Source organism: Chrysochloris asiatica, unplaced genomic scaffold (genome assembly GCF_000296735.1).
Source record: "Chrysochloris asiatica unplaced genomic scaffold, ChrAsi1.0 scaffold00122, whole genome shotgun sequence".
Classification (NCBI taxonomy): domain Eukaryota; kingdom Metazoa; phylum Chordata; class Mammalia; order Afrosoricida; family Chrysochloridae; genus Chrysochloris; species Chrysochloris asiatica.
In genome coordinates this window covers 8588593-8601637 of record NW_006408640.1, presented here as the reverse complement: position 1 = coordinate 8601637, position 13045 = coordinate 8588593, and the positions used below count along the sequence as shown (strand labels likewise).

At 38.9% G+C, this 13045-nt stretch overlaps 1 protein-coding gene across 1 annotated transcript in view; it reads left to right on the top strand.

Moving 5' to 3' along the window:
- The window catches only part of ARHGAP28 (Rho GTPase activating protein 28), a 124638-nt gene that overhangs the window by 14714 nt on the left and 96879 nt on the right, over positions 1–13045 (top strand). Inside the window, exons 3-4 of the mRNA XM_006868715.1 lie at positions 7872–8093; positions 11448–11580. Of these exons, the coding sequence (XP_006868777.1) occupies positions 7872–8093; positions 11448–11580 (355 nt within the window). The remainder of the gene's footprint in view (positions 1–7871; positions 8094–11447; positions 11581–13045) is intronic.

Genomic DNA, 13045 nt, shown 5'->3' with positions numbered 1-13045 from the left:
AACCACAAAAATTGCAGGAAATGACGTGACCTGTCAGGAGAGTCTAGTAAAAGGAAAAATAAAATAGAGGACTTACACCTAAATCAGGCATGCACAGAGAAGAACAGGACTGAACTGATGGGACCAAGGAACTAATCATAATGCTACTAAAATAAATTAGCAATATAGTTAGCTTTTGAGTACAATTATAGCAGACTGACCTAATAGGAACGAAATACATCAGATCCAGGAAGAAATGACCAGTTATGGGCTCTATATTATGATAGGAAAACATAGGAATCAGGAGACAATTATCAGGAGATGCGAAGCTTATCCCAAAGGAAAACAGCATAAAAGTGAGACCAGAAACTCCCTCAACATTCCTCCTCACTCCCAAGGTGGAAGCCCATTCTCCTCTCTGTGAGAACATCTAAGCTTTTTTTATGCTCTCTTTATTAAATGTTCTTGCTTGCTTCCTCCCCTGTCTCTCTGGATGCTTTTGCTTTCCTGTTGTGCCTGCATTCTACCAATTCTTTGAAGGGACAGGAGGACTGATCCCAGATGTGTCATCTCATTCATCAGTGCTGTGAAACTTCTTCCCTTACCCCTTCCTGTGCTCTGATCGTTGCCTTTGGGCAATTATATCTCAAATGGCTAATTTTTATGAGAAGTGCATACCTCCCTGGTATTAGTCTTCACAATGTGGGACTCTATTGTTTGGCTAGTGATGGCATTATTACCAGGCCTGAAGGTGACTAAGAGCCATCATCTTAAGGGGCATCACCAGTTTCTAGTCAACCAATATGCCTGGTTTGTTTTTTCATTATTTGAGTTTTGTTCTGCATTTCTAAAACTCTATCTAGAACCCTCTATTGTGATCCTTTTCAGAGGGCTGTAAGGGGTAGCCAGACATCATCTGACTCTTCTGATCTCAGAGTGATGGAGACGGATGTTTGTTCAGTCCATTAGTACTTTGGAGTAATTCTTTTCATGAAGATTTTCTTCACTCTTCTTTGCTCCATATGGAAAAAGACCAATAGCAGTACCTTAGAATATAGAACTATTGCCTTTGTGAACTATGTTATGCCCGTTAATCTTGATGTCCTCCCATAACTATGGTTCCTGACTTCCAGGCCCAGTGTTTGGTTATGGCTAAGTAGTTTACATACTTTTGTGCCTTGTTTGCTCTATTATAAACATTGATGTGTTTACGACACATACATATATATTTGTAGAAGTATCATCTGCCAAACCTAAATGAAAAGTCTTCAAAAAGTTCATGGCATGGTTTGAATGGGTGAAAGATGGGAAATAATGTTTAGATGCTTGACTGTCTTTTTAATCTTGGATTCCCTTGCCTACCATTGTGAAATAGACACTTGAAGGGGAGAGAAAAGAATAGCCAGAAGCATCACCCTAGAAAGTTTGTAAGTCCATCTTTAGCCTATAACTTATTGGAATACCTAAAAGAGGGCTAGAATTTGCCCTGTGAAAGAGGCTTCCTGCAGAGCCTCTGAATTGCATAAGACTATAGGTGGAATCCTGAACCCCATCTGGAATCTTTTGAGGTGGGAAATTTCTGCTTGAAAGGACAAGCAGACCAGTCTGGAGTGGCTGGAAGAACAGAAGATACTTCTTGAAAGAAATACCAGCAGAAATTTAAAAAAATAATAATGGCAGTCCCATTGACAACTACAAGAACAAGCAGGCTTTTGCTTGGGAGCCATCAAGGCAAGTGGTCGGGTCCCCTCAGAGCAAACTCCCTTCCAAGACTAAAACTCAAGGGAAATACACTAGCATGCAAGTGGTCTTGCTGGTGACCACGTTGGCCACCAGTTAGGGGAAGTGAGGGGAAAACAACAATGAAGATGTGAGCTAAGTCCGACCATGTTCAATAGACTCCTGTGAACCCAGGTTGAGACCTGGTTGGCCAGCAGTATGGCAAGACCTGGGGACTCCTGGGCCCAGAAACAGTAACATGGCCACAGAGGACTAGAGTGGAGAGTGAAGTGTCCAGCTGACATGAAGTGAGGGGCGATGCACAAGAAAACCCATACTTGGCAGATAGTACCCACTTGACCTGGCTTCAATGGCTGGATGATCAGAACTCGACTAGAAGAAGAAAGAAGAGGAAAAAAAGAGTAATCCACTATAATTTGATGAACTTGACCTATACTTATGGATGTAGTAGCTCAAAAGAGGGAACAAGTCTTTATAGCAAGGATCACTCCCATCCCCTCAGTACACAGGGTTGGCAGGGATGGGCAACTTAGACATTGGCTACCCGAAAGTGGGGTGGGGGTGGGGCGCTACAAAGGCAAGAAATGACTGGCTTACAAGCTTTCAAGAGGGAGCCTAGTTCCAGAGGGTGTAGAATCTCCACTGAGTGGTTTTCAATCTGTCGTGACAGGGCTGATGAAAGGAGATGGGGATAAGGCTCTGTGGTACAATAGTGAATAATTGCTATCTGGACTGACTATGAGGGTCGGAAATGTAAAGGTAGATGTTTTGTAACAAAAGGAGGGGAGTGGTTGATTTTGCAGTCCAGGAGCAGAGGTCCTACCCAAAAAAGCAGTGATGCCAGAGATGGAGGCAGAGATGATGACATGGAGAGATGCAGCAGTTGGGGACTCTGGACTCAATAAGGGAGAGGGACTGTGTGCTGATGGCCAGGGGTCAGGCTTGTGGGGTGTACCCTTTGGTTATTTGATGATGCCTGGAGAGGATTGTAAGCATTGCAATGAAACGAAATACAATAGGATGAATGTAAAGCTAATGTTCTCCCATGTAAACTACCACATAATTCACAATAAAAACTTTAAAAAAAGAAAAGTTCATGGCAAAATTCTATTTTTTCACCAACTTTGTGAAGCCTCCATATATATAGTCAAAAGTGTAGTCTGTTCCGACTACTCATACTTGTTCATCTTGCAAATGTATCCACTTATAGATTATTTTTTGTTATTTCTGATGATTGTGAATGTAATGGTATTTACACTTTTTGTCTGTAATTCTTGTGCACCTCTCTGAGTTTTCCTTTTCTTTAGTGATAGTGTGTTGTGTTTGTTGTTGTTAAGTGTTGTTGAGTTGCTTCCGACTTAATAGTGAACCTGTATAGGGTTTCCTATATAGCTGGTAGGTTTGAACTGCCAACCTTATGGTTCACAGTCCAGTGCTGATCCTACAGCACCACACCAAGAGTCTCGATATGGTATTGTTGTTGTTATGTGTAATGGAGTCAGTTCCGACTCATAGCAACTCTGTGCAGGGTTTCTGAGGCTGTAAATCTTTACGGGAGCAAAAAGCTTCATCTTTATTCCACAGAACAGCTGGTAGCTCCAAATTGCAGTCCCTGAGGTTCGCCACCCGATTCATAACCACTACACTACACTACCAGAGCTCCTTGTTGGTCACCCTTTACTGTGTGTTGTCTTTTCTGTCACCAGAATTTATATGTGCCTATTTTCTAGTTAATGATTTCCCTCTCCTCCCTTCCTATCCTTGGTAACAATCTTTTTATAATAGTGAATATATACAATATTTGTTCTTTTATAATTTACTTATTTCACTCAGCATAATGTTCATCCATGTTATAAAGTGTTTCATGGATTTATTACTTAACTTTGCATAGTCTTTATTCCATTGTGTGTTTTTGTACCATAGTTTGTTTATCAATTTATCCATTAATTGGCACTTAGGCTGTTTCAATCTCTTTGCTCTTGGGAATATTCCTGCAGTGAGCACGGTAGTGCATATAGCTGTCTGTGCCCCAGTTCTTTAGGATGTTCTAGTAGTGAAGTTGCTGTATCAAATGGTACTTTAATTTATAATTTTTTGAGGAGGAACCATACTGTTCAGACTTTTCAGCTGCATTAAAAACCTGCTCAAGTATTTATCCTTTCTCCTCAATGTTTTTCTTAATGGTGTCTGGGAATCATCTGCTGCCTGTTGATCAGCAGAAGCTGCTTCTCTTGTTATGTTGACTTTTTTAAAGCCTAACACCTCTGGTAGCGTAGTGGTTACGAATTGGGCTGCGAACCTTAAGGTCAGCGGTTCGAAACTACCAGCCGCTCCGCGGGAGAAAGATGAGGCTTTCTACTCCCGTAAAGATTTACACCCTTGGAAACCATGTACAGGGTCGCTATGGGTCGGAACCGACTCGACGGCACTTAACAACAACAACAACACATTTTAAAAATTATTAAATCATCCTTTATTGGCTTTGAGTTCTACAACTTTAGATCCTTCACCTTCCTTTTACTTTAAGTTATTGAATTGTGACATTACTTTTTCTCAAATTATATTAGATTCTGTATATATTCCTTTCTTATAGAAACCCAGTGCCCACATAAAAATTACATTTTAAATACAAGATAGAAAGATATTTCACAATAAGTGCAAGGTTTTTGCACCTGCTGGCATAGTGCAGCAATAGCTTCACAAGTTTCCTTAGATTTTTTTTTGTTGTTGTTGTTTTTCATGGCCCTTTTTACTGGATTCATTTATCTTAAAATGGTGGGCAATTCTGCATACCTCAATCTGAGTTAAAATCAAGCAATTTAACTTTTTCTTAAAATGTCATGACTTTTCTGTTTCTTGGGTACACTTTTAACATTACTAGTGGCACTTTGTATGAGTCCCATGATATTAATGTATTCAGAACTAGAACTGTAGTAAGTACAATGAAAAATACACAAAACCCACAAGAGATCACTTTTTACTATGATACACCATTTATTGGAAAGACAAACTGCTCATTTGAGATGGTTAGTGTCACATAATGCTTGTATACCCTCAACAGTTGAGCTCAGAGCAAAAGAATTAGGAAGTGACTATGAAATTATTACAGTATTACAGTATCTGTTACAGTTAATTTTGTGTAGTTATGATTGAAAACTGAATCTTCATTTTCTTTTCATTTCTTGCTGACTATGAATGGTACCCTATACAGTCTGTGCCTGTGTGAGTATGTTTTAATAAATTTTAACTTTTTATAGTATATTGTGTATATTTTATGATTTTCTGTTGTCATTTAGTGCCATTGAGTGGATTCTGACTCATAACTACCCTGTATAGGTTTTTTCATTCCTGTGGACTCAAACTGACTCCCTTGTGGTTAGCAGTCCGGTGAATATCCTACAGAGTGAACAGGGTTTCACAAGCAAAAGTCAGCAATCCCTGAGGAGTGGGAAGATGAGATTTTTGGTCAACACACTATAGTTCTCAGAATGTCCAGTTCTCATTCTCTTTGTTTCGCTCTCTATATAGTGGTGGTGGTGGTAGTGTGCCTTTGAGACAGTTATGACTCATAGCAACTCTGTATAGGGTTTCCAAAGCTGTAAATCTGTGTGGGAGCAGAAAGTCTCATCTTTCTCCCATGGTGTATCTGGTGTACTCAAATTGCTAACATTGTGGTTAGCACACCAATGCATAATCAGATAGATAGATAGATAGATAGATAGATAGATAGATAGATAGATACACACATAGTGGTGGTGGTGTGACGTAGAGTCGGTTCAGACTCATAGCGACCCTATATCCAAGGCTGTAAATCTTTATAGGAGCAGAAAGCCTCATCTTTCTCCTGTGAAACAGCTGCCGTACCTTTCTTTGTGTGTTTGTATATATATACACATATATATGCACACATAATGTTTCGAGGCATGAATTTTTTATTCAGTTCTGAATGAGAAAATATTCAAGCCTCAAGTTGCAATATTGAAGGATTCTATGAGCAAAACATTGAACGATGCAAGAAGCATCAAAAGAATATGGAAGAAATATACAGAGTGAGATAGTACACAGGCTTAACAACCACAGTCCCAAAAGAATTGACTGACATTCAACAATTCCGGGAGGTAGCATAAGATCAAGAATTTATGGTGTAAACAAGGCTCCAGGAATTGACGGAATACAAATTAAAATGTTTCAACAAACTGATGCAGCTGGAGACACTCACACATCTATGCCAAGAGATTTGGAAGGCCAACTGATTGAAAGAGATCCATATTTGTGCCCATTCCAAAGAAAGGTGACCCAACAGAATGCAAAAATCATCAAGCAATATTATTAATGCCATATATTAGTAAAATTTTGCACAAGATAATTTAAAATTGATTGCAGCAGTGCATCGGCAGAAATTCAGGACAGTTTCAGAAGAGGACATGGAATGAAGAATATCATTGCTGATGCCAGATGTATTTTGACTGAAAGATGTTACTTGTGCTGTATGACTGTGCATAGACTTTCCATTGTGTGGATCATAGAAACTATGGATAATATTGCAAAGAATGAATATTCCAGAACACATAAGTGTACTCATGAAGAAACTGTATATAGACAACTTAACGGTTTTCAATCAGGAAAGGTGTGTGCCAGAGTTACATCCTTTCATCATACTTACTCAAACTGTATGCTGAGCAAATGGTCAGAGAAGATGGATTATATGAAGGAGAACATGGAATCAGGATTGGAGGAATACTCATGAACAGCCTTTGATAAGCAGATGATATAACACTGCTTACTGGAAGCAAAAACAATTTTAAATACTGATGAAGATCAAAGACTACATTACATACAACCTACAGTATGGATTGCCCCTCAATGCAAAGAAAACAAAAATACAAACCAACTGGAACAATAGATACCATCATGGTAAGTGGAGGAAAGATTGAGATTGTCAGACTTCATTTTGTTTGGATCCACAATCAACATTCATGGGAGCAATAGCCAAGAAACCAAATGAGCTATTGCATTAGGTACTTCTGCTGCAAAAGACCTCTTTAAATAAAGTGTTTAAAAGCAGAGATGTCAGTTTGAGAACTGACGTGTGCCTGACCCAAGCCATTCTGTTTTCAGTTGCTCACATGCATTTGAAAGTTGGACAGTGAATAAGGAAGACTGTAGAAGAATCAATGCATTTGAATTATGGTGTTGGTAAAGAATATCGAAAGTACCATGGACTGCTAGTAGAACAAACAAATCTGTGTTAGAAGAAGTACAGCCAGAGTGCTCCTTAGAAGTAATGATGGTGAGACTTAGTTTCTTGTATTTTCAACATGTTGTCAGAGGGATTAGTCCCTAGAGAAGAGCATCATGAGTAAAGTGGGTGGTCAACAAAAAAGAGGAAGATCATCAACAAGATGGATTGACACAAATGGCAACAAAATCGGCTCAAACATAACATTTGTGAAGATGGCACAGGACCAGACAGTGATTTGTTCTGTTGCACATAGCTTCACTATGAGTTAGAACCAAGTTGTTAGCACTTAACAATAACAACAGCAACATATAAAATTTGCTATTGAAACTGTTAGTATTATTCAAACTCAGTTGTTAAACATTTGCAATAATTTTAATCCACAAAGTAATCACTAAGGAAATAGCTTTACAATATATAAATATATGTAAAGATTGCTTTAGGAATCCTGGTGTGGCACTGCAGGATAATGCACTGGACCTCAAGGTCAGTTTGAACCGCAGGGTCGGCAGTTCAAACTCCCCAGCCACTCCTCGGAAATTCTTTACAGTATTGCTACCAGTCAGAATCAACTCCAGCAATAACAACAAATAGAGAGACAGAGAGAAATAGTGACAGAGAAAGAATGAGACTGGACATACTTAGTACTATAGTGTGCTAACTAAAAACATAAATCTAATCTTCCCACTTCTCAGAGACTGTTGATTTTTGCTTCTCTAGGACTGGAGTCATTCATCCATGACTTGTCCAAACTATGTTTGCAAAGTGTGTATTCATTGTTATGTATATTTGTTCACTGAGGTTTCTGTTCCAAGAGATGGTCTTAATAGACTGCTCACTATTATTTCTTACTGTCTGATCGATATAAAGATATCAGGTGTGTTAATTACCTTATCTTAATTTTATTTTACAGAAGGAGAACTTGAAGCAGAATGGTTGCAAGATGTGGGTTTATCAACTCTGATCTCAGGTGATGAAGAGGAGGATGGGAAGGCCTTGCTTTCTACACTGACTCGTACCCAGGCAGCTGCAGTCAAAAAGAGATATAACACCTACACTCAGACCTTGAGAAAAAAGAATAAACAGTCTGTCCGAGATGTCAGGGACGTCTTTGGAGTCAGTGAATCTCCTGTAAGTAAGCAACAAGGCTTAAGCAGTACTTTGGCTTTTTTTTTTTTTTTTTTTCATGTAGTGATGGGCAGAACACATCAGACAAGGCTGATCACAATCTAGCTTTTAGAGAAAATTAAGACAAACAGCACAGTGTGCAGAATTTTATAATGTGATCATTCCTTATTCCCCCTTACATACTCTTACGTCAACATGACATTTTATTCGTGTCTTTGTTCAAGTTGGAGAGTAACTTCTTAGACAGTGGAACAACTTTATTTTTTTTAGGGGTGGGATAAACAGCACCTTTACGAAAATCTGAAATCTATGAAGGAAACTCTGGGTAGGGCAAATGGGTCTCTGGGAAGTGGGCCTATGCATTACAAACAAGTCTGGCTGGTTTGCTTTAAGTGGGGTGGTATGGGAGAATGAATAGAGAAGGCTTTATTGTTATATAATTGAAGTGGTGAAAATGAAAGCCATAAGCATCAAGTGGTCAAGAGAATTCTATAAGAGAAGCATCAAATGTTGTCAGTCAAAATTCCCAGTTACTCTTAGCACTTCCATGGCCACGGTTTTACTCCTGGTATGATGCAGTTTGAACTGAAAGGTCAACAGTTCAAGCTCATCAGCCACTCCTCGGAAACCCTATATAGGGTCTGTATAGGAAGGACTGTAGTTCATAAGGTCTCCAGTGGTTCATTATTCTGCAAGTAGATCTTTAGGGTTTTCTTCTGAGATTACCTCTGGGTGGACTCGAACCTCAAACTCAAACTTTTGGTTAGCAGAGCATTTTAACCATTTGTACTACTTAGAGACTTCTGTGTTGTTTCTGCTCACACCTTCTTACAGCCTATTCATTAATTCATTCACTGATATAACAAAAACTTTCTGAGTACAGTCTCCATGCAAGGTACCATCTACCTACACCAGGTTCTATGCAGATAAGATTCTTGAACTCTGGGGAGGCAAGAAAACTAGATATTCTACTACAGTTACAGATACTGTGGCCTACAACAAGTTAATCATTCTGATTTTGGTTTCTTATCTGTTTAATCATAAAACCAATAATGACAGTGTAAAATTTCCAGGAGCTCTGGTAGCATAGTGGTTACGAATCAGGCTGTGAACCTTAAGGCCATCAGTTTGAAACTACCAACCCCTCCGTGGTAGAAAGATGAGGTTTTCTGCTCCCGTAAAGATTTACAGCCTCGGAAACCCTGTGCAGGGTCGCTATGGGTTGGAACTGACTCAATGGCACTTAACAACAACAAGATAGAAAGCTAGGGTTCGGAACCTATATGGGTCAAAGGTCGCTATGGGCCAGAACCTGCTTGACAGCACTTCACAAAACAACAACAGGTAGAAAGCATGCATGGCTAAAGACAGTCTCCAATTTGAGTTATTTTAGCTTTTCTGTAACTCTTATCATCCCTTAGATATATTAATAATATTGAATAGTTGTCAGGGCAACTCACATATTCGTGTTGTTGTTGTTGTTGTTAACTGCCTTGGAGTCGGTTCTGACTCATAGCAACCCTGTGTAGGATTTCAGAGGAGCAGCTGGTGGGTTTAAACTACCGACCTTGCAGTTGGAAGTACAGTGCTTACCCTACAGCACCACACCAGGACTTAACCCAAAATGAATCTGTGTTGTCTAGAATAGTGCGGTTCTTTAGAACTTTCTACAATGATGGATGGGACCTGTTTCTGTGCTGTCCAATGTGGTAGCCAGGTGTGACTTGAAATCGGCTAATGTGACTAAGGAACTGAGTTTTGATCATATTTAATTTTAATTAAAATAGGTATACATGTTTATTATAGCTAATATACTGAACAAGGTAGTTATAGAATCTTCTGCTCCATATAATAGCATACTTTGAGATAAGTGGATTTTGAGTTTTGTACTGTTTGAAACTTTAACCGAGTTGAAGCCTGTGTCTTTATGGATTGTGGGATTTTTTACAGCTGCAAAAGTGAGGCAAGAGCACCAGTTACAGGTGTGTTGGCTAACTTGCCTATCCAAAAAACAAAAAAGATTTGCCCAGCTGGTTTAAACTCTACAAGTTATTGTTTAGTGAGCTCCAGCATCATCTTTGGAATATACTAAGAACTTGCTCTGCATACCTCCTTTTTCACATTTTAGGTACTTCACTAAGGTTTTTTGCTATTCCCTAGCAGATTTTTTGTTTGTTATTAGGTTCCGTAGAGTCAATTCCAACTCATAGTGACCCTATGCACAGCAGAACAAAACACTGCCCGGTCCTCAGCCATCTTCACAGTTGTTGTTTGAGCCCCTTGTTGCTGCCACCTTGACAATCCATTTCATTGGGGGTCTTCCTCTTTTTCACTGACCCTCCACTGAACCAAGCATGATGTCATTCTCCAGGGTCTGATCTCTCGTATATATCCGAAGTACTTGAGACAAAGTCTCACTATCCTGGCTTCTAAGGAGCATTCTGCCTGTACTTCTCTCAACACAGATTTGTTTGCTCTTCTGGCAGTCCATGGTACTTATAATATTCTTTACCAACACCATAATTTCAATGCATCAATTCTTCTATGGTCTCCCGTATTCATTGTCCCACTTTCACATACTTGTGAGTCTGTTGAAAATAGGATGGTTTGGTCAGGTGCACCTTAGTCATCACACTGACACCTTTGCTCTTTAACTTTAAAAAGATCTTTTGCAGCAGATTTGCCTAATAGAGTACGTTATCTGATTTCTCCACTAGCTGTTTTCATGAGTGTTGATTGTAGGTCAAAACAAAGTGAAGTATTTGACAACTTCAATCTTTTCTCCATTTGTCATGATGGTATTTATTGGTCCAGTTGTGAGGATTTTAGTTTTACATTGAGGTGCAATCCATACTGAAGGCTGTAGTCTTTGATCTTCATGGATAAATATTTCAAATCCTCTTTGCTTCCAGCAAACAAGGTTGTGTTGTCTGCATATCATCTTATTACTGGTCTGTCAGTTTGTCTTATTGTTTTGTCTTATGTGTTGCTGTGATACAGGAAGCTATGTCAGCAATATTTTAACTATCAGCAGGGTAAGCCATGGTGGACAGGTTTAAGCAAGGAGACGAGGTTAGCTTTAGCAAACTGAATAATAGGAAAGGGTCTGTAGGAATCTCCCAGATCCAGTTACTCAAGAAAATACACACCTTGTCTCCTTAGAGTTCCTGCAACTTTAGACTTTCAATGACACAAAAAGTGAGCTAGAGTCCTCTTTGTGCTCTTTAATTTCATTTATATCATAAAGGAAAAGGGAACACAGACATTTATCCACTGAGATTTTGAGTGCGAGAATTGATGAAGAGCACTTTACTTTTCTGACAGTCACAGACCCAATAAACTGGTTGGGGTTTAATTCCAGGAAAAGTAGAATGGACCGAAGAGAGCAGTGTTTGTAATGGAAGAAGGGAATGGTTGGTGGGCTTTTCCTTTTCTCTACCTAGTGTGGCGCTCTACCTGGCTTGTCGCCATAGGATAATGCGCTGGTTTGCAAGGTCAGTGTGTACAACAAGGTTGAGGGTTCAAGCCCACCAGCCACTCCTCGAAAACCCTATACAGGGTCGCTATTGGTCGGAATCAACGACAACAAACTTCCTCAAACTTCTTCCATCCTTGCTGTTCAAGACACAATCCTAGAGTAAACTGGGAATGAGGAATAAGGTGGAGAAATAGAAAAGAGGCCTTCTGCTATGGAGTCCTGGTGTGGCTGGCAAACAAACATCTGAAAGTACATGGAAACTCAGAATTGGATAATCTGCTTAAAAATTCATATTGTTCTTTGTAACAAATGTAGCCTTTTAAAAATGTTTCTCATATATAATATTTGTTGTTGTTGTTAAGTACCGTGGAGTCGGTTCTGTCTCATAGTAACCCTGCACATGGTTTCCGAGGCTGTAAATCCTTATGGGAGCAGAATGCCTCATCTTTCTCCTGTGGAACAGCTGGTAATTTCAAACTGCTGACCTTGAGGTTGGCAGCCCAAATCATAACAACTATGCTACCAGAGCTCCTTATATATAATATTTAAGGCCTAGTAAACATCTCCAGAGTTTTCCTAAAAATTTCAGCTTCTGCTTCAAAAAAGTAAAGAGACTTGGCTATTTCATTAGAAGTTTCTAAACATTTTCAATTTTTTATTTGAATTTAATAGAATAGACAATAATTCCTACTTCCATCCATCTGTCTTGGTCCTTTTCTTGTGGCTTTTTCACTGCCTGACCCGCTGTACCCCTCTTTTATTTCTTTCTTTGGCATTGTTATTGTCAAGTTAGGTTCAACTCATAGTGACCCTGTGTAGGGTTTCTGAAACACAGCTGATAGCTATGAATTACCAGCCTTGTAGGTAACAGTCCTGTGCTCATCCTACAAAAACACACTAGATTCTTGGACATTTTTTACCTAAATTTTTAAAACAATTACCTAAAATTTTTATTTCACTCTCTTAATGAAAAGTTAGCATGTAAGTTTTATAAGGAAAGTTTTCACTAATTGTATTATATCTATAATAGTTTTTTTAATGAGAATATGAATCCAATGATTCAAAAATCAGACAACAGGTTAATAATGATGAATCTGTGAAACACCTCATGACCTGGATGAACCAGGAGAACATTATGCTGAATGAAATTAGTTGATCACAAAAGGACAAATATTGTATGAGGCCACTGTTGTCAAAAGTTAAGAAAAGGACAGGAGTGGAAGGGAAGGAAAATTACCCACAGGTTACAGTGTAGATGAGGAAGGCTGTTACAAAAAATCAAGAATCAAAAATAAATAAAATTTCTAAAAAGAATATTATATATAAAGAAAACAATAAGTCATTAAAAAGAGAAGAAAGAAAGAAGAGACAAAATTGGAAGTCAAAAGTGACTCTAAAACATGCTCTTAACTGTGGCGAAGCAACAGTGACTGGCAGAAATGATGAAGTAAAAGAGCTGAACAGACAATTTCAAAGGGCAG